We start from the raw sequence: 23327 nt of genomic DNA, 5'->3' as shown, positions 1-23327 counted from the left end.
TAATTAGAAGGGAAAATCATCACTTAGGATGGATTCTGAGAACAGCAAAACAGGTTATCTGGTGAGCCTTCAGCGGGTGCGTAGGCAAAATGTGAATATTAAAAGCTTAAAAGAAAAGGATTACACATTTAAGTGTCTAAGCATATGATTAAAAATATTATCTTCTGCCTTTTCAATAACTTTACATAATATCATAGTGATTTTGAGAATTACACAACTTTACAGCAATTACTATATTCAGTTTACAAAGAGATTGCTAATGTGTCATCCTTTCCTCTCTGACCTTCTAACTAAATAAATGTGTTACCTTTGTGATACTTCAACTTTAAAGACTCACACAGCAGTTTGGAAAAGTAGGGAAAAAAAAAGAAGCCTCCAACTGAAACTACATGGCGATTGTTAACTATGCAAAATGATTAGCTACACTGCAATGCAAGTAGTTTGCTGAGCTTCACACTATCAAGCTAACAAAATATTAACACATGTTGTCAGAAGCAATCTCTGCTTCCATTTAATGACTGTTAGTGAGCACACATAAACACACAGAGGAACCTTGCTGCTAAAAGAGCTCCTATCTCATGGGCGAGTGTGTGTGGTGGAATAGCCCTACTCCTCCTACCACTGTCCATGATTACTGAGTCTTCCTCAGAGCTTTCAAGTCCAGACACTGGCCTGATTTCACCTGGACAGATTACAGAGTAGAAAGCAAGCACTGCAGAAGCAGCGATACACTGACAGAAAGGTTATAGACAGGAAGAATGTGAGAGACAACATCAAGTGGGGAGAGGAAGAAGTATCCCACTAATTTTGCTGTGTGTTCACGACATATTTAAAGAGTTCTGAACAAAACTCAGGAGTAGCAGATATTCTGACAGGAACATAAGGAAGTTTTACTTCATGCAGGATGATAATTTAGCTTTTTTTAAAAAATACTTGCTTAAATTATCCAAAGGTGACAAACTAATGCAAGTGTACACTGAAAAAAACCAACCAAGATTACAAGTATTACAGTAAACAGTCACATGCTGGACTAGAAGTGTAAAAGTATTTCTAATGTAACAAAGCAGTATCATCCATGTATATACCATAGAAAAGATGAAACTCCAAAAGCTACTTCCTAGTTTTCTTTTTTAATCTATACTGTAAATCTACATATATGTTACTGGAAGCATGCAACAAAAAAAGCATCCTTGTAAGGTAAGTGGAAATATCATTTAGCGAAGTTAATAAACAGGAAGACATAACCTACATAAGAAAAATTACATGAACTGCCATGGAAAAGACACAAGTGCTGCCCAAGATTCCGATACCAAATCATTTGCTTGCACAAAATACTTATCCTAAAGCACATTTAACTGATACAGAGCAGTATGGCAATAATACAGTCAGGCATGCAAATAATGTCAAGACATGCATATCCCACGAGCAGACACTGCCAAACTGTAATGGGTGAGTAATGCTTGACTTCTAAACTTGCAATCTTTGAGGAACTTGAAGTCAAACTTGAAACAATGCAGAAGTGTTCTCTGCCAACGTATTTACCCCAATCCATTAACAACAATCTTGGATGAAAAATGGGAACTAAAACAAGGATATGAAAGTTCAGGTTACATTTCAACAGGACAGAACAGGGAAAATTCTGTTCTCTGTTACGCGGGTTAAAATAAAAAAGAGAAAAAGCATTCAGTGATTCTACTTTACACCAACATAAAACACAGTAAAATTTGCTAAGCTAACCTCCACTTAGCATCTCTACTTCCCTCTGCTTTTATCTTCAAATCAGTTTATTTAGCTCCAGGCTATTATTCTGGATCCATAACATCAACAATGATTAAAGTAACAAGCAGAAAAAATTCCTAAATATGCTGGATTTTTTTAACCCTTGTAGTGCATTTACAGTGAAAAATATGTCTAGAAGTCAAGAAGCTACAACCCTTGACTTAAAAATAAAGAATTCTCAGACTATTATCAATCTTCTTTTGGGGTATGAAAGGAACATCCATCAAATCACTGTCATTCTCAGAGAAAGTATCTAATTTTTTTTTAAAACAAATATTCTGTTACTCCTCCCCAGGTCTCTAGAGATACTTACAGTTCCAGAATAAGAATGACATCAGTTTTGTTCTCATAAACATCATGCAGTGTGATCACGTTAGGATGTCGAATCTCTTTTAGTATGCTGACTTCTCGCTCAATATCTTCCCGGCTCACTCCGCGCCGGCTGGATTTCGTTCTCCGTTTCTTGATGAATTTTGCTGCAAACTGCTGACCACTGCTTTTCTCACGGCATTTTTTCACTACAGCGAACTGCCCACTGGGAAAAAAAAAAAAAAAGGAAAAAAGAGGGAAAGAATGAAGATGAGTGTTTGGTTCAAGGAAATTTAGAGCTGAGTAGCCTCTATTTACTAGTATGTGGAAGAACAGCTGTACCTCCAAATTACCAACTTGACTAAAGGACATTACTGCTCTTTATGCAATCTAGAATAATACCTGAAGGTAGGTTAAGATACCGCTTTACATCACACAAAAGTACATACATACACATATACTCAGACATTTCAGCATATTTCTAAGAAAAAGATAACACCTGTGTAGACCATTCGATTTTTGACAAATATGTGCATCAGGGATCACTGGGGAAAAGGAATAGTTTCTAGATTTCTCCTTCCACATGCATGTTGAGGATAATTACTTTTTGTTCTGCAACAGTGACCGTCCTTAGTTTCTTCCAATCTATATGATCTATCAATATTCATTTTGTTCCATCCTCAAACTTGTTTTTTTAAATCTTTTAAAACACTACTGGGTTTGAGGACACTGCTTTGGTTTTTAGTATTAAAAGCACTGATTAAATACAGTAATATCAAGAAGTGCAGTTATTGTATCATCTTGTTAGGTAGGAAAAGTTTGAAGGTGAGAAAAGTACTGAGGAACAAAAACCTGTGATTGTGTAACAAACTAGAAGAAACTCCAGGAAACTGCTGACTCCGAAACATTATCGTTGGTGCATAAGCCTGTTGCTGCTAGATTTGCACACTGATTCAGAACAGAAATCTCCAGGAGTCTAATGCTGAGTTAAAGCAAGAACAGGATTTCTAATACTGCTGAGTTTTTCTTTTAAGCTTCCTTAATCTCTTGCTGAGGATTCCCTAGCAATTCTGTTCTTGGTTTATTTCACTGTATGAAGAATTCACAGAATGATACCAATGAGAAAATTTTCTGAAGTTAGCCTATTCTGTTAACTGAAGAAGTGGTGTCCTCTAAAGTAGACTTAGAACAGCAGTTAAATCAAAGCTAAGCCTAGTAGGCTTGACTGTCTACACAGTGATGTAACATGTAGGCATGTATAATTCCACCCAGTACCCAGAAGAAGAGCTAACCTGTATTACTGGTTAATTAATTACAACTGACAGATCTCTAGGAAAATGTATCACCCACAAAAAGGATATCACATAATAACAAAGTCCCAAGTGCGAATCACTCAAAGTTGTACATCTCATGCATGAACTCAATGCACCATACTTTATTATTGGAGAATGAGCATGTGCCAAATACGTCGACAAAGTAATTAAGCAATTAAGGAATGCATGACAGACAGAAAATAGAAGATGATAACCGATCTGCAACAGTTTTATGCAATAAATGAAGATAATAAAATGTTGTACGGGAAAAATCACACTCATGATTTTTTAATTTAGAGGGCTGATCAGCTGAGAATACTTTATGCTGCTGGGTCACCACTGCCACCATTAGTATGCTGACCCTATACAGAAACCCGAGTGACAAACTGTCTGGAACTGGGACACACAGTTGGGCAAGGCTAAATGTCACCTGCAGAAGGCAGGGCAGAGATTAATCCTCTGCTATGAACTCCGAGAAAGGAACTCTAGAGTAGGCATCACTAGCTGGAATGCCTGTGAATGCAGCCATGGGCAGTGAGAGAAGTAAACACTGAGAGACACAATCAACAGTCTTTTAAGTGTTGAGGTTTTGTTTATTTCAATGTTACAATGACTATTCAAGTTTCACGGTTCATTATTTTATGCAATCAGTTTATGAACTTGTGAGATGACTTTATGTTGCATGAAAAAAACCTCTTGCTTTAAATTCCATCCCCCTTCGTCCCCAATTATGCACAAAGTTGTCAAGGGCCAGGCTCACCAGACAGGGCCCAACACAATATTATTACAAACCGCAGCGGAGAGAGCAGTACTTTGGACTGCACCATATCCTCTTCCCCATTACACATAGGCTGGAAGGCCTGCTTCACTGCCTAAACTTGGTCAGCTAGCGCTATCTGAGATTCTTTTGGACACCTAAGACATTCATGTGGGACTGGCAGATAAGGCACAGGACCTCTGGGAGATCTACGTCATCCTAATGTGGCAGCAAAGGGCTAGACAGCATACCATAAGGTACATCAACCCTCTGCTTGGTTCAGTTCAACTCCATGACAACTCTTCCTGCGACAGTGGCTCTGGGTTTGATCTCTGAGGTCCAAGGAATTTTGCACTGTGGGCAGCCAGCCAGAGTGGAGCATGCACTTAGGTGTTCGCACTGCTGCAGACAAGTGCAAACACAGTCCTCTGGCCCTTGCTTACGGGGAGGAAAAGCAAGGATTCTCTCACTCTCTTCCCCACAACATGCACGTGCCCAAAAAGACATTCAGCTTTATTTGAAAAGCAGTCAGCTTTTCATAAAGCTCACAGTTCCAGAGAAACTGCGAAGTCGGACAGTAAACAGACGTAGGCATCATTACAAGTCTGAAGAGCTACTCAAGCTCATGGACCAGAAGAAAGTAAAAAGCTATTGCTCGCTTTTTGGCCACCTGGCTGGCCTTAAGGTTAGATGCCTAAACTGCCTGATAGAGGAAGAAAAATATTTCTGCTTATGATTCATTCATCCATAGGCTTGAATGCTATGTGGCTAACTACTTTCTTATTGATGCTTACCTTGTAAGTCTGGCAACAGTTACTTCTTCATTTAAAAAAAACAAAACAAAACAAATAACAAAAACACCCCACAATGCAAACCAAACAAACTCAACAACAAAAAAACCTCAAAAGACTAAAAACCAAGATTACTGCTAACATGAGCTCTGGAGAGGATGGGACTGAAAAGTAAGCCTGAAGTACATGGACATTTAATACTTTTTGATATCCAAGAAGATTTAATCATAGAAGTTACCTGGGATTAAGAGTTATCTACGTTTCACTGACAAAGCATGTATCATTGACTTCTGGAAAATTCTGGTATTTGAATTTCTGATCTTTAGTCCACGATAGAATTTTTCCTTTAATGCATTTTGGGCTTCTTTCTAAATAAACAAAAAGTTCTGCAAGTGTTTTAAAACATGCACTGGCTGTGGAGCTGTAAGCTAAATAAACATGATTTTTCCACAGTATTACTCATATTTGAATTACACCACTCCCCAAAGGCACTTCATGCTTCCCACGCCTTTAAGGCTAAGGCTGTTTAATCTTATTTTACCAATGGGCCAACATTCTAATGTTACAGCGTGAAGCTGACCTACTGAAACAAAGGGGACCAGGTGAGACAAGTAGGTCTCCTCTTTCCTCCTGAGCTACGTAGCTTTATTTTTTCAATCTTCTACCTTTTTTCTCCAACTACAGCCACCTGCTTGAAGGATATCCTAAGCTATCACAATTCAATATAAAAGTGTTATCAGAAGACCAATACATTGTTTAAAACCACATGACTTTATAGATTGGTCCCATCCACAGCTTATGAGGTTGTCAGGCTCCAGGAATCTTTGGCATTACTCAAGACTGCAAGAAAGTTATCAACTAACAGGTACCTAGAATAAGTGCCAGTTACACACCAAATAACCTTCTTATTGTTGCTGTTGTGATATTCAGCACATAATAACAAACAGCTAATTGTGGGGTTAAATGCTGTACATACAGATCACACTTAAGCTGCAATCAAAAGGGCTATTTCATGCCTGGGATCCCTAAGCCACACTATTTTACAAGTCCTTCTAAACTTCTATTTTAAAAGCAGAGTAGAGGTGTAAATCAAAGTGTATTTACTGGGCTTTAACCCGTAGAACTGCAGCAACAAGCTGGTTTAAGTCAGCCCTGTATAGGCCAACACATTTATATCCAGTAATATTCTCCCACAGATCCTGCAGTTTCAGATCCACTGTTCATTCATACAGTGTCTTCAAAGCCCGAAAAGCCCATTAGCTTTAAGTCCCCTTGCTTTTGCAGGTTTGGTTTAAAGTGGGTAGGGTCAAAAAATGATTGCCATTTTAGGAGACAATTACACTGAAAAAAACCCTAAAAGTAAATCACAAACTCACACTTAATAAAGTATCTGACATAATTTTTTTTCCACGTGGCAGAATCAGGTTAAACAGTGAAGCAGGATGACAGCTTGACATGAGAACAAATACTTCTGCTAATAACAGTAATTTGTTTTGAGATCTTGTAATTCTTACTCAACCAGCAGTTAATTACTATCCTAAATCCACTCTTTTCAGGACACTTGGCATGGTATCTCCACATCCAGTGATTTTTCAGACTCAGTTCAGAACAAGTACTTGTCCCATTACCCGATCATTACATTTCTCCATCTTTTTTACCTCATAAGATGACACACATTGCCCTGTGCAATAAATATATATATATGCAAAAGTTATGCAGAGAGGTGATGGAATCACTAATAAAGTGCCTATACTCCACCCTTTATTGGTCCTGGCTTAGCAGGATCACAAAACAACTACTCATTAGCATGAATTATGGACAGTTTCAACTACAGAGACAGACATTTTAGAATCAAAGGGAAAAAAAAAAAAAGTCCTTCCATTTTTCCCAGAAGGATGATCACAGTGATTAGGGGTGGCAGACACCCTGTATTCCTCCCCACTCCCAGCCTTCTGCACCAGCTCTTCCCTGCTAAATCCTTCTACAAGGAGTAAAACTCTCGCCCCAAGAACCCTCCAAAAGAGGTCCAATCTGGACACAGAGATGCTCAAGTAGCCCCCAGGGACGAATTTTCTGTTATTTATTGCCACAACAGGGCAAGCATGGGTGAATTCTCCATGCAAACCCCTGAGTACTGCATTCAAAAGACAAAGTTTAATGGGAGCAGGGCACAGGAATAAGGAAAAAGCTTATGTTGTTACATTGTTATGTTGACAATGGAGTAATAAGATGTCTTGGTAGGTTTCTGACACTTTGGTACTTTTTTTTCTCTGTTTTAAAAATTTGTTTTTCACTACTCAACTCTGAATATGTGATATATTAAGATCCAACTGCTTTTACTATTTGTTCGACTGCCTTCCTTTTTAAAATTATACTAATCCAGCAGCAGGAGACATAACACTATTAGATTAGCCTGTAAGATAAACTGCAACTCAACCATAGAGCCAGTTGTTTTCCCCAGTAAAACAGTTACTAGCAGACTGCAGACATCTCTGTCTTTCCTTAAAGATCTGCAGCAGGGAAGGCCACTCAAGAAGGTGATTTCCTTCCCCAGCAGCATCTCAGCCTCAGCCAGCTCCATCAGTCACCACCACCACCCACGTACCGCTGCCTGTCATCAAGGGCATCTGAGCTGCTTCCGCTGATAAGATTATGTATTGGGTTTGCATGGCAAGGTTTCAGTACCAGGGGGGCTACAGGGGTGGCTTCTGTGAGAAGATGCCAGAAGCTTCCCCCATGTCCAACAGAGCCAATGCCAGCCGGCTCCAAGACAGACCCACCGCTGGCCAAGGCTGAGCCCACTGGCAATGGTGGTAGCGCCTCTAGGATAACGTATTTAACCAGGTGCAATTGTAGCCAGAGAGAAGAGTGAGAATATGTGAGAGGAAGAACTTTGCAGACACCAAGACCAGTGCAGAAGGAGGGGGAGGAGATGCTCCAGGTGCTGGAGCAGAGATCCCCCTGCAGCCCGTGGAGACCATGGTGAGGCAGGCTGTCCCCCTGCAGCCCATGGAGGATGATGGGGAGCAGAGATTCCACCTGCAGCCCGTGGAGGACCCCACACCAGAGGAGGTGGATGCTCCCAAGAGCCTGCACTGGAGCAGGCTCCTGGCAAAACCTGGGAGCCCGTGGAGAGAGGAGCCCACACTGGAGCAGGTTTGCTGGCAGGACTTGTGACCCTGTGGGAAGGACTCCATGCTGGAGCAGGGGCAGAGTGTGAGGAGTCCTCCCCCTGAGGAGGAAGGAGTGGCAGAAACAACGTGTGATGAACTGACCACAGACCCCATTCCCCGTCCCCCTGTGCTGCTGGGGGGAGGAGGGAGAGAAATTGGGAGTGAAGTTGAGCCCAGGAAGAAGGAGGGGGGTAGGAGAGGTGTTTTTTAAGATGTGGGTTTTATTTCTCATTACCCTAATCTGATTTGATTCAAAATAAAACAATTTTCCTGAGTTGAGTCTGTTTTGTCCATGATGGTAATTGATGAATGATCTCTGCCTGCCCTTATCTCAACCCATGAGCCTTTTGTTGTATTCTCTCTCCCCTGTCCAGCTGAGGAGGGGAGTGATAGAGCGGCTTTGGGGGGCACCTGGCCTCCAGCCAGGGTCAACCCACCACAGGCCAACTGTCACAAAACTCTCTAGTGAGGCAGCAGTACCTAACTTGAGTCCTTTCCAAAGGAAAGGAAGACTTCTCCACAAACTGTGAAGGGCTATAGGTACATTAAGTCCCTCTCCACCTTCTAAATCAAGCAAAACAACATTTTTCAGTTCAGCTGCAATGCTAAACTGGAGGCAACCTCTTCCCCTCCTTCCTCTCTTGCTCTTTATGGTCTTGCAAAAGACGGTAAACTCTGAGGCACTTGAGAGCCTCTCTTGCGTGTATAAGGCTTACAGTACCGCAGCTGAGAGGCACTAGCACAAAGCGTTACACTCACCCCAGTGAGGGGATAAGTGATTGTCAGCGTTACCAGGATGGGGTAAGTGATGGTTAATAGAGCACTCCAAGCAGATGTGACTGGGAAGTGGTAGTGCTTCATGTGTACCATGCTCAAAAGACAACCTGTTTCATGGAATAGCAGCTGTCGTGCTAGCTACCAGCATTAGGCCTCAAAATAGGTTGATTATCCTTCAGTGTGAATACATCAAATATTTAAAGTTATTTTACCAAAACATCCGGACTTCTTTCCTTATGTAACATTTTGAGAAAAAAAATAAAAATCAAACACACAACTTTCAAAAGAATCTGTATTATTACTCTACAAAATACTTCTGGTTAGAAAAAACACAGCGTTATCTGATACCATTTTTTGTCTGTATAAAATCAACTGAAACCTCTGCTGTACTACCTATTCAAATACAGTTCGAACAGTGTAACTGTGTACTTACTAATGAAATTAATAGAAAGAGAAACACACTGATACCATCTGTTACAGACACTATCACAAGATGAAGCAGTCAGAATTTGAGGTTTCAAACAATGGAAGCAGCAGGCAGGCTAAGTTAACCTTTTAAGCATACCCATAGACTAAACTATCTACCATAACTTTGTATAACTGAAGTCAGGTTGCAGGATCGACCAGAAAGTGAAGAATCACAGGAGTAGGGAATTTGTTCAATCTGTTCTTTTCTCCAACATTCTATAAGCTCATGCCTCATATTTTTGTGGTTTGGTTATTTTAAAAACAACTCATCACGCATTTCAGCTTATTTATATCCTGTAGAAATCCTCTTGTGCTGTCAGTCTCAGCACATTACGCTGATGAAACTGGACGTCTCTGCTGCTCTGTTGCTTTCTGCAATTTCATTAGTCTGCTAATGGCCTTCTCTAGATGTTTACTAAGATTACAGACAAGTGATTTTTCAGTCTCTTCACTGGTTTCTTAGAAACTTGCAGGAGCCACTAGGCCTAAGGGAAGACATAACAGCACGATAAATAACTTTACCTATGACAGAGCACACTGTCATTACTTGTTACTGTTCATTACTAGTTCTTATGTGCTTTATATTGCTCCGAGTTGTGTATGAAAAATTTTAGAGGAATTATTACATGGGATGATGGACTAAAAGAGAGAGAAAGAGAGAGAGAAATCTGGAAATACAGAAAACTACTTCTTTATAGGTGTACATGCATACATGTGTATCCAGAACGGAATGGACAACTCTTCTACTATGTGTCTTCACAATACCAGTTTATCACAGTATTACTTTTACATTGCTTTCTGGGCCACACATTTAAAAAGGCAAGTGATCAAGTGTGTGACTGGCATTGCCAAGGCTCGCTATGCAGACTGTTATCCATGTACAGATTCAGTCAAGATTGCGTCTCACTGAACACAGCTCCCCAGAATAGTAATTACTGTTAAGCACAAGCAGATTAATGAGATGGCTCTGGCTGGCTCAGAGAAACGAGGATAAAGAGAGCGAGCTAAATTTGTAATATTTTTAGTGCATTGTAACCACATGTTGGAAGTAAGACCAAGAACACCAGTACACTTTCCATGGCCCTTCCCCAACACCTTCACCTAAAGGAAAGGGGCTGATCTGCTTAGGATTTTCCCATTCTACTCGGGGAGCTATGACAAAGTGCTTCCAACATAGTTAATGCGAAACAAGTTAAACTGCTGGAGCATGCATGCATGCACACACCTGTGCATACATTTGCTGAGTTGAAAAGCACTTATTGACTAGTACAGTACATTGTGCAGAGATGATGAAGAAAAGTGTATCCTAAGTATCAGCAATTTGACAGTTAACTTCAACTGCAGATGACTAAAGAATTGGTCACATTTAGAAACAAGAAGTTTAAAAAAAAGTGTAATCTCATGATGATTAGGCTTAATTTTGTGAAGTGGAACAAAGGATGAGTTAAAAAAAAAAATCCAGCTCTTTCCCTCCTGTTTACATGCAATACATGCAAATGCTTTCAGTCAGTCTCTGTGTACATATGTCAGTATCTCTCTATACATTATGACAAGACCATTGTAAAAACAGGATCCAAAATGAAAAATGACTGCATATTTTGTTTATAGTTTATTTTATACACACAACACTGCAGAGTGAATAGATACTTTGCATATTCTATCTTTGTAAGCAGTAACTGAATTACTGTCCTTGAAAAGAGTCTTAATTAGAAACATAGCACCTTGAAAAAGAAATTTAAGAGAGTCAAAAAGCCTGCAATATTTGCATCCTGCTGCTGTACTTGCCTGAAGGCTAACGCATAGCCCTTGCCAAGTATGGCTGCTATGTAACCAAATGAGAGTTTAGTCCTCTCTTTTTATCCGAGGAGAGCGCCTTCACATTTTTTCCCTTTAAGGGAGGTTTTGTTTCAAGTCAGGGCTCTAAACTGAACAGGATTTCAGCATGCAAAATGTGTTCTGACTGGGTAACACCAGATCTCCCCATGAAGTTGCAAATATGTTTGCTCTGCACAATCCCGAGTGTTGGCATATGACCTCGGAGTGGGGAGAAGAGTGGAAGGAATTACAAAAAGCAAAGTTAGAGATGCTTTATTATGTGATTCAGTGTGAAAACTGTTAAGAAAACACTTGAAAAAATAGCAGCGTAGGTTCTGTTTGAAACAGGCCATTTGTATTTTTCTTACGTAGTCCACCTCCTTGATATGTAATTAGATGTGACTGAACCATGGTTTACTTCACCACTTTAAAGGGATGTTTAGATACTCAAGTCACGATGTATCATACATTAAATTATAGGAAAATGTAAATGTTGTTCCAGAATATTTTAATTACCCAAAATAAAGGCAGAGTTATTAAATTATAACCAAGCATTAAAATAGAAACATGTATAGCAAATTTAATATAAACAAATCACATGAAGAACATCACCTCTGAAGACTTAATCTGCATGGAACAGGAATTTGTCTCTATTTAAAGATACCATTGATCTTAGTTCAAAATAATGAGGAAGAAGATGACCAGAGTTATAGTGAAGAATGGAAAGCTCTGTACAAACCAAATATGAGTCCATTGTATATTATACTTCAACTTACATTTATTATCTAAACTGAACTGCCACACAAAGCATGTCATTGTGAGACACAGTCAAGGCTTACCAAGGCATTTCATCATTGTTTAAAAATATTAAATAACAAAGTTTACCTAGGACTTTTATATAAGAGTTAACATCCGTAAACTCAAATTGGCAGATGACAACTCAATACTGTAAGAGAGATTTCAGTAAGTCCTTCAAAAGCTGCCTGCTCAGAAGAAAACACTTTGCCAGAAAGATGCATCTTAAAGCTGCTGAACATTCCTTAACCTTAACCTCTGAAGCTAAGTCCTTTGTTTCTCTATACCACATTATTCAGTCTTAAATTCAGCTTAATATTTTTATTGATTTTTCACCTTTTTTAAGGGAAATAAAAATTTCCCATGACTCAATTTCCCTCAATTTAGATAACTGTAAAATGAATTTAAGTTCTATTTTCCCAAATAGTCTTCGCATTCCTTATGGCATTAAAAGTAACCCCTATAATTTTCTTTTTCATAGCCAATAAGAGGATTTATACAACTCAGATGCAAAATAAGTGAAAACACACACACATGAAATTATTACTTTATGATCAAGACATGATACAAACCAACCTCATACAAAACGTTACACAATGTGTAAGACTTAACACTGATGAATACTTCAGAAGATTTAAGCATTCACACAGAAGTCTTCAAAATATCTATCTGGCTAGTATTCCTCTTTTCAGCACTGATACGACAGAATCATTTTGGGAAGCACTTGGAAGATTCCTGGAAATAGCTCCCATCTGTTAAAATGTAATACTGCTATTTACACTCTGCTTTCCAGCAAAGACCTTTAAATAAAATGTTTTATTGCTTTAAACATACAGCTGCAACCGTCTCATGAGCTTACTCCACCTCCTGACTGGAAACAACGGCAGGGGCCACAAAACTGACAAGTCCAAGATTTAAGAGAGTTTGGAGCATGGCACCTCCTACTACTCACCCTCCTTTCCTTTCTTCCACCCCAGTCATCAGTTGACCTCCTGGTTACAACAAATCGTAAACGAGGCTTGCTGTCACCAGGTGGCCCGTGTGGCAATGGGATGAGACGCTGTGCAATGTGCACCGCTCACTTTGCTGTATTGCTAGTAGTCTTTCTTGGTCAAAGATTTGCAATACAAATGAAACACCACTTCTTTGCCTTTCACCTTTTTTGAAACATTAATTTTGGAATAAGCTGCATGGTTTCATACGCTGTTTATCTCTGGTGTTCACCACCTTCAGCCCTCTTTGTCCCATTCACTGCACTCTTTTAGTATAATTGAAAGGTTTCCTTCTCATTATTTTCACAACTGTCAGACCACTGTATTTATTTTCCTTGCTAAGCCCTCTGAATTCCAGATGTTTATGATCTCCACCTTCGCCTCCAATTTCAGCACTCTCAAGTCCACCTCTCTTGTACCTCGCTGGATCTAGGCATTTAAGCCATAGTGTCCAAACCTTGAAAAAATTACAAATTCCTCCTCGCTCCTTCCAACTCTGCTCTCCTCTTCATTGCTTTTCCCTGCGCTTACACATTCGCCCAACTCCACTGGGATGGTCAGGTCTCTTCCTAAGGCGCAAATAAAGAAATTAATCAGCACTCCCACAAAGTTTTTCCTAGGAGAGACACCCGTCTCCCAAATCACCCTCTTACGGCATATACTACGTCCTAAGCACAACACTTTGTTTCCTCCCAACCTGCGTAGCTTACCTTCACAATAAAATGGCAAAGCACATCAAAGAAACATACTAGGGAAAAACCGCACAAACAAACCTCTAACAATTATGCTTCCTTTCTGGATTAAACAGAGTGCTGCACCCCAAATGTGGCATTCACACTTTCCCAGCACCTTTAACACTCAGTAGAGCTTATTTATTACTTAGAGAGAAACAATTAGTAAGAACCTATTAAGTTCTCAACTATGTATGTATGAAATAGGTGGACTCATAGCAAATTCAAACTAAACCCCACAGTTTTACACAAATTCTTTACTATAACCTAAATAACGGAATAAATAGTAAACTGTAAGTTAGTAATTTAAAGCTTCTACATATCGTTAAAAAAATACAAATCTACTGCTTTCAAAGTTATTTCCTCTCTTTTATCCAGATAGCTGAATAACACTTGTAACAAGTGTTTTAAGGAATAAAGAAAAATACAAACATGTATGCACAAAAACCTAAATTTAACTTAACAGCTAAATGGCAGATGGCACATCATGTGGTTAGCCATCAATCTACAGCATTGGCAAAAGGATTAATCTAAAAATCCTGCTGTATAACCAGCATCGATATAAGAAAGTATCTGCCTGCCTTCCCCGCTCCCCCATATTCTCCCCTCCTCCCTATCTCACATACACACACACAAAAAAAATTTCTGTTCCTTAGGCAATGGTATTCCAGTAGGAAATTCTTGGACATTTATCAGTTTGCTTTTGGGTCCAGGCCAGTCCATTTTTAAGTGCTGCCCCATTTAAAGTACAAACCATCTGAAGTTCCTATATTTGCCAAGATGTTTCCCTTCCAGGATTTCTGTTATGTATGAAGTTTCACATCTCTTTTCTAATTCCAATCCACTATTCTTCCAAAGATGTAAACATAGTTTCTATGGGTTTGCTTTAGGATTTTTAACTCCTTTCTCTCCCACTCCAAATTATTCTATGTATTTGTTTCAACAGTCTCACCATAACTGAACTAAATGGAATAATTATCCGATAATACAGCAAATTATTTTTTCTTTGGCTTACTGCATATAAGCTCTAACTTACAGCATCTAAATAATTTTTTAAAAGTTACTCCAAAGACAGAAACGGCTGGGGCATTCATATGCTCTCCAATCTGAGTGCATAGTACAGATTCAACAGCTCGGGGGAGGGGAAAGGGAAGGCAGTGAAAACCTTTTTTTTTTTTTTTTTTTTTTTTTTTTTTTCCCCAAACCCCCCTTAACTAACATAACTCTCCAACCTCTTCCTTCCAGGGGAAACAAAGCCTGTGACCTAGCACCTCAATCTATACATTTTTATGTTGAAAGATGAAAGTGTTGAAATGTGCTGAAGATCGTTGCTCTTTGTTACTTTTCCATTGGTTTTGTTTAGCATGGAAAATATTTCATTTTAGGACTCTCTGCTACAACAACAATCACAATGTACTTGTGAAAGTAATGGATGAAAAACCACTGGTGCCAAAACCAGCCACTTTGCTCCTTTCATTAAAAACACAGTGTTCTCTTCCTTTGGTAGGATTTGAAAGTGCTCTTGTGCAGCACTAGAGAGACGGCAAATTTGGAGCACGACCGCTGAATAATTACACGGACTCAGGTTAAGCCTGCATTTTATTCACATGAGTGCTCCTTGTGGAACAAGAATGAGGCTTCCAGTTAGACTTCCAGCTGGAATTTGAGGAGAGAAACATCAAGTCTTTGGAGGGATGATTGCCTCAGAACCTAAAAATGGGAAGTAACAGCAGATCACTGAAAATTAAAAAGCTTCTATCAAATTAATAATAGGTGCACCATCATTTTATTCATCCATTGTCTCTCTGTAATTATCTGAAATAAAATAACACCATCACCATCCTTTGGTATTCCATCCATTTGCGTTCCAGATTCTTAATGGAATTCTTTTTCCTCTCAAAAAACATATAATTTTCCTTGCACACTTTTTAAGATGCTTTCTGCCTGTAAGCACTTATTTTGACCCATCATGAAAAAGCCAGCAATATGCATTTAGTTAAGAGCATTAAAAGCTTCATTTTTCAGTGTTACTGCTGCTGTGCAGAGAATACCATAAACATTTTTTCTATATTTATAGGCAGTTGAGCTGATCTTTTGAAGCAGAGAAATGGATTAAGCGATTTCTAAAGATGTCGTCATGTTCTAGCTTTATACTTTATACTATAAAACAGCTCATTATTGTTAATAATGCATGTTTTTCCAAAGGCTCTAAATCTGTATTTTACACAATGTAGATAGAAAAATTAGTGTGCCTTAAGAAAGATTAGGGAAGATGCAAGGATCCAGACTTAAGGTCATTTGAGCAAAAGGATCTCTGGAGACAGCAGCACCCTGCAACATCCAGACCTTACCCAAATCCTATGATTTGGGATTCAGACTTCTATACTTCCAATATTAATACAACCTACTTAAGGGCTAAGTTCCTTGAGTGGCAAGCGGTGCCTTATCTTCACTCTAAGTTGTACTTGCGATGAAAGATTACTCTATTGCACAGCTCCCAAGTTTCAACTTGCTAGAGAAAGGGACTTGCTTCTGCACAGCAGGACGGGGGCTACACTGCGAGGCAGCACGTGCGCAGGCAGCCGTCCATCCGACGGAAGCAGCAGCTGTCTCTCGCTGACCTCCTGGGAGCACAGAATGCCTCCTCCACTCCAGCTGCCCTTCTGCAAGTGGCTGTTGTGCACAGAAACGCTCTCCTGTAAGCTTTGACCTACCGCCACCTTGATTTCTTACTTGAACAGTTAGTGTCTGAAGCAGTCCAAAATCCACATGCGTATTTCAATGATGTTTACGGAAGCTATGAAAACTATTACATTGAACAAAAGGTCGGGAACTATTGTAAGCCATGTATATACTTTCATTAATACAAGCAATATGGTCAATGAATATCAACAGTAAGAATAAATACACTAAAAAAGGGAAACAACAAAAAAAAAAAACGAGTTGCAAGACCACATCAGCATTACTAAAAAGAATTGTTTCCTAAAATTCAGCTTCTGTGCCAAAAGAGAAAGCCTTTTTGTACGTATGGTTTTGACTAATAGGACGCCAGGAGATTTGTCATTCAAAACAGCTGTGTATTTATAATCACTAGCATTGCATTTGAAAAGTTTCACTTTCTACAGTAATTCAGCCAGTCTACAAAAGACTCACATGCATCAATTTCAGCTTTCAGCACTGCAGCTCTTTCTACTCAGATTAAGAGTTAGGCATCAGAATAAAAATGCAGTCACATGGACATCAGCATAACAGTCACTGCAAACTGCAATTGAAATCCTCTCTTCCCCTGTTACAAGGCCTGAGAGCAAAGGAGTGCACAAACTACAGGAAGCATTTTAGAAATTATGGTCTTAATCAGGAGGCGCTTCCGTAGAATTGCACTGCAGAATTGGAAACTGTCATACGTAACCTGGCCTTGCCTCCCTCAACCCTCTTGCTTTGTATGTTATGGATATGCAATCATAGAATCACAGAATGGTTTGGGTTGGAAGGGACCTTAAAGCTCATCTTAGTTCCAACCCCTCTGCCATGGGCAGGGACACCCTCCACTAGACCAGGTTGCCCAAAGCCTCATCCAACCTGGCCTTGAACACTTCCAGGGAGGGGGCAATACTACACCGGAGATAAAACAAGTGGGATAACTTGGGGACGCTTAGTTAAGGAATGAAGTGTGTTTCAACACAGGTCCAAAATAAAGCAATGATTTTTGAATTCACAGATGAATTTGTAAATGGAGCTTTAACAAGAATATTTTTCAATAAAGCTGGTATTCTCCGGTTAGAGCTGGCAAACAAGAGGGTAATACCCCCATAGAGAGCAGCATCCGAGTCCATCCCTCAGCCATGCTCTGCTCCACAGAGGTACGACTGAGCAAGCAGGGGATCTGTGATTATTCCCCATTGCTACCACCAGCAGTCCGCTCTCTGGAAGTCAGTTCCTCATCTTCCCTCTACTTGGGACCTCCCTGCATCCCAGCTGAAGATGGGCAGGGCCCTGGAAAAAAGCAGAACCAGTTGCCCAGCTGCATTTCAGTATTTCCAATAAACTTTCTCTGCACATCACTTCCCCCTCCACCCTTCAAGAGGTATTTTACTGCACCCCCTTTGCTGGCATGACTTCCTCAAAAATAACGTAAGAAATTCACTTCCTAAAAGCGTTAACTCTTTATGTAATAGATATTAGAGGCTGAGGGAGGAGTACTCTTGACACAGTGGAAGGGTACAAAGGGCTTTCGGTTGATTTTAACTCTGCATCGATGCTCTCTTTGAAAAGTTTTGGTCAGATCTTTCTGTATTACATTGTATTCTAATGAAGAAAAACTTGCCCACAAGTGACAGCCTGCCAAATGGAAAATATATTTGTTCTAGTTAGTAAGTATTTTTGCACACAGAAATAAATGACAGACTATCCTGAAGTATTTCACTTCATAAGCCACAGCCTACTTTGATCTTTGATTTTCTAGATACAGACTTTTCAAGTAAAGACTTCTAATATTTAACAGCACTAATTCCTGAAATTTTCTTGTTTCTATTGCCTGCTTGACAAAGGTGTATTCCCCAAGGAAACGGACAGAAATTACTTGAGCTCCAATAGTGCAAGCAAAGCTGTAACTGATTTTTGCTGCATTTTTTGTTACAAATCCAGTTCACAGAGGCATTTTATTTTGGCCGCAAGAACACCAGTTCCATTTATGCACTTCCTTCTTTTTGCTGTCATAAAGAAGCATTCATCCGCATGAGTTGCGTCTACTTGAAACATTACCTGGAGCAAGGTTTCTCTTAGCAGGGGCTGCTATTGTTTCTTTCACAGAAGCACGAATCACCATTATGTCGGATGACCATGTGCCTCTCAACAGCTTTCTGCACACACTCCCTGTGCCAATGAAATGGGAAGCAGCCTTCTTTTCCTACTGCCGGCCACCAGCTTTTCAGCTGAATACAAATTGTCTCAGGGAGGCCAGCACAATGTGCTCTCCCCTAGTGTCATGCTTCATTTTCTTCTTTTTCATGTTAAAGTGTCAGACAAAGAAAAATCGCTCTGACGGGGGGTTTCTCGCGGCTCTTTACACAGAGAAAAAAATGTCAATGAGGAACTACATGAGAGCAAAAGATCAGCATGGTAGTGCATTTGCCACAACTGACCTTGCAGAATAGCTTGATGGAGAACAACAAATTTTAATTGTCCTTTTTCAATCTGGGGAAAGAGGTCTTATAAGAAGGACTTATTGTACTTGGTAAGGAAACCTGCGCTGCCAGAAGCAGCGTCTGGCAAGCAGCATTTTCTTGTTTCACCTCCTGTAAGGCTCTCACGCCCAGCCAGAGAAAGCAGCAGTGGCTGCTCCTTAGGAGGTCAGCAATTGAACACAGCTCTGTGAAGTCGGGGGACAGCCCAGCATTTTGTAGGATGGCTCCTTCCCTATTCATGGCATCTCAGTAACCTGCCTCAAGTCCATGTTTCTGCTCCTCAGTTGCTCAGTGTGCAAAACTCTCCCTATCAAAGCAGAGTCCTGCTGTTCCTCTACCCCACAGTGTTTCTCAATCTATTTTAGCTGCTCTGTTAATTTCACCAAGTACCAAAAGGCTGGGTGCCAGAAAACATTGCCCTTTTTCAGTGCTGATCAGGAGCTGGTGGGCCAGCATCACCCCTGGTGGAGGAAGCAATCCACATGCAGATGGGGTCGGTACCACCTCTGATTCACTCTCTCTTGCTGGGGCAACCACAGACAGCCCAGCATGCACAGAGGAAGATGACCAAGTGTTTGGCCGGCGAGAGGCAAGCGTCCAGCAGACATCCCTCTGCAGGCACTGCCACCCCGGTAAGACCGTGGCCCTTGGCACCAGGGCAGCACACACCTCCCTCAGCAGGAGGAGCATCTCTATCACAATGTAGTTCAAGTGTACGGGGCCAAAACCAAAACCCCATTTGTCCAAAGAGAGCAAGCCTGGGTCCCCAAAACGCCTTGGTTTCTTCCACTGCCCCTGCTTGTCTTGTGCTTGGGGGCAACACACCTCACAACACGTCAGAAGGCAAGTGAGCTGGTGTGCGAACAGCATTCTGGACAGACTGACTGTCCCTGCAGTAAAGACTGTTTTGTTATGGCAGCCTGTGGGCTACATCCACTGTGACCAGCCGCGAGCAACCGTATGTGCTGCACTCCTCAGCAGTCACAAAAAAAATTAACAAAAGCCACTTTCAGTCTTGGTAGCCTGTCCAGAAAATGTGGTGGCACCCAAGTTTGCATCTGCAAAGCAACAGTCGTGTGTCAAAGTCCCCCTTCCCTCACAGGTCAGGTGTTTCTCTCATTCACAGCAAGAGCCACTTTGGCTTCACAGCTTCGTCACGGCTGAATGCTGACAATGTGCCGGAAGGAAAATGAGTTTTAGAAAAGAAAAACACCACCACCAAAAAAGGATTGCCATAGAATCACAGAATGATTTGGGTTGGAAGGGACCTCAAAGATCATCTAGTTCCAACCCCCCTGCCATGACACCCTCCACTAGACCACGTTGCCCAAAGCCCCATCCAACCTGACAGAAATGGGAAAGCGCTAGGTCACCAAGTAAAGAGAGCTCCCTTCCTATTTCCTAGAGTGGCACCACTGAAATTTCTCTAGCAATTAATGAGTTCGCACAGGTGCTACTCCAAGCATAACCGTAAGACTGTCTAGCTGGCAGAAACATCGCTGAAGTGATAGTGTGTTGGTGGCGACAGAGAAAGAGAGCAGAGCTCAGCTGCCACCGCGCGCAGTAACTACTGCGGGGTTGGCAGTAAAAATCAACTTGTAGGCTTGACACAGAAATCTGTCAAATAGAATAGGGAATCCCCAAACACCTTGCCATCTGAATCTGTACAGTCACACCCAAAGAGTCAGAAAAGCATCTTAATTACTTTTCATTATCTTGGCAACAACAACAGACACACCAGTGAGCCTTGGCCCTTTTGTAACACCTCTCAGACTTAAATTCACTGTCATTCTCAATGCACTCGCTAGCTACAACTTAAGATATTCATTGCTCTTTTTGAAAGCTTTCTCAAAGCACGGAAATAAACCTTCTCTGATGCTGAAGGGGTTTTTGGTTGTTTTTTTTTTTTAATCTCAAGCTTTGTCTCAAAGAACATTTGAGTAAACAAGCTGAAATCCTGAGTGGTGTCTTGGTTCAGGCTTCTGGTAAGCAGTGAACAGCTTAAGTACAGGCATTCCTGCAAGCAGCCAGACACAACCTCTGTCAAGGATGCAGATATACACGGTCTTCCCAGACAACAACAAAGATTCCTCGAAAATCCACGCCCTTTTGGAAGACGTAACACAGTAGCGGTTGCACAGGAAAAAGAAAAGTTACCGTGCAGCTGTAAACAACCCTGCACGCAATCATTTCACCACGGTGCTGAAAGGCGACGGTTTAATCAGAGATGGGAATGCGATAAGATGAAACTAGATGGCTGAATGGCTTGAAGTGGCACCCACATGAAAGATAACGTGATCTCTGCTGAGCGGGCTGTAGGCGCTACCGCTAGCGCTACCTAAGCACAAACACAGCTTTCTGACGACCGCAAGCACTGGGGCTACCAGAGTTACAGTGAGCACAAGGGACGCTGCCCTCTTCCAAAGGCGTTACAGAAAACCCACAACCATGTGGAAACCAGGCCGCCACCAAGTTTTTTTTAACCTCATGTGATTTTTCATGCTATAATGCTCAAACTCTTTTCCTCACCTGCCACATGACTACCAGAAGAAATAACCTTCAGTCAACACCACCAGGGTAGCACAAAAAAGGCCAAGGCTGGAGCTCTGAAAATGAAAGCAGGGAAGGTAGTAGCTTTTTTGAATTCTAAAGCTCCGCTCCAAAGTTGGGGCCTATGTAGGCCACACATTAAACAAACATCTTATGTAAATCAGGACGGCACATAAAACTAGTTTAAAAAGCAGTACTATGAAGAACAACAGGACATTTGTCTGTGTAATTTATTACCAATTTATAATTTTCTCCACTCATAGTCTTCCCAAAAGGGTATTCTTCCATAATTCAGTTTAACTAATTTTCACATTAACATCAGGTACTTCACATATGTTTGTTGGGCTGGATTGCTAGCATGGTGGCAATTCCACAGCATACGGCACGGCAGAAAGGGTCTCCAACACGTTCCTCCTCTGTCTCAAAGTGAAGCTGGACCAAAAATGTCTGTGTACACCTCACCTACCCTCCTGCACGCCCAGCTACTTGTTCCTGTTGTCATGCCTCTTCTTCAACTGATCTCACAAAAATCAAAGTTTATTTCTAACCATTAATGCTCAATGATCCACTTTAAATGGCAATTTTTAAAAAAAAGTGTTCACACAAGTCATGGAGGAAGGTGCTAATGCATGTCCTAGGATGAAATGGCAATGAGCTGAAATTCTTGAAGCCAACGTTGCCATGTATCTTGCAACTAGACTTGGAAAGACAGTACTCTAAAAGAGACAGGAGAAAAGCAGGCCGACTAGAACATGCATATATATCAGAGATTATTTTCAACTTCTTTCATATGACTTTATTTTTAAAGAAGAAAATGTTGTTTACAAATACTTATGGAGTTCTCCTTTTCCACTCCCTCAGTTTTCATTTGAGACAGCAAAACCTCTCACACAAGCCTTCTGCTTGGCCAGCCATGTCCCAGTCATTAACGTTAGCCAGGGAAGTCAGTGGAAATATTTTGGGCCTTTTTTTTTTCCCCTTCTTCTCAGCACTAGTTGTTATTCAGCATAATGTTCTGAAATTTCAATTCCTTTAAGATGTTTCACCAAAGTTAAAGATGAGGTTATTCGTCATGTGGTATAATGTGACTAAGGAGATATTTACTAGGAGTTACATGGGGTTCAGTCAAAAACTCCAGTACTTTTCCACAGTGCTCAGTTTCTTCCAACAACAGAAAATTAAGAAACAAAACTGAAATAAGTTATAGCTAGTTCACTACATTTAAGATACTATTCTGGAAACATCAAATTTGATTTTTATATAGGGCAGTTGCAGAGATGGATTACCTAAAATGAAATATAAGCTCACCATTTTGAATTAATACAGACAAAAAAAAGCAAAACAGGTCAGAAAATTTTCCCTGTAGTTGACTTCCTCCCTGAATTACGAAGCTGAGAGGACAGAATTGAAAAGATTACACTTTGTTACACTAACTTTCCAGCAGTAGCACTAAACCACCTACTTAAAAAGTGCAACATTAACACCAAACACTTTCACCAACTTTCACTGCTGGCAAACTACACCCAAATTCCACAGAAAACAAACAAAAAAAAGCGTCACATTGCAATGGTTGTGGAGTCCACTTCAAGTGAGCAAAATGGTCAAAATTCACAGTTGTCCCCATAACTTAACATCCAGTAGAAATGCATAATGCACTAATTTATCGTGTAATCTTCTCATCCCAGAAAAGTAGTGGTGTGCAGTTTGGACACTTGGGGATTTCAGCAGGAAGGTTTGTATGGACAACTGTGAGGTTGTATGCAGGACCAACTTTGATGTCTCCAAAGAAAAAAAGTGATTAATTCAACTGTTGCTTCATTATGAACAGATAAAAAGGCCACATTACAGTCCCATCTCTGAAATAGTTCTTCATTCAGGTTCAGAGTAACCTCCT

General features: G+C 40.6%; 1 protein-coding gene across 4 annotated transcripts in view; it reads right to left on the bottom strand.

The window, feature by feature from the left end:
* The window catches only part of DAPK1 (death associated protein kinase 1), a 90084-nt gene that overhangs the window by 47468 nt on the left and 19289 nt on the right, over positions 1–23327 (bottom strand). For all 4 annotated transcript variants that reach the window (XM_054810903.1, XM_054810907.1, XM_054810906.1 and 1 more), the window contains exon 3: positions 2093–2314. In XM_054810903.1, coding sequence (XP_054666878.1) covers positions 2093–2314 — 222 coding nt within the window. The remainder of the gene's footprint in view (positions 1–2092; positions 2315–23327) is intronic.

The sequence above is a fragment of the Grus americana genome, chromosome Z, assembly GCF_028858705.1.
Source record: "Grus americana isolate bGruAme1 chromosome Z, bGruAme1.mat, whole genome shotgun sequence".
Lineage (NCBI taxonomy): Eukaryota > Metazoa > Chordata > Aves > Gruiformes > Gruidae > Grus > Grus americana.
This window is presented reverse-complemented; position numbering and strand designations above follow the sequence as displayed.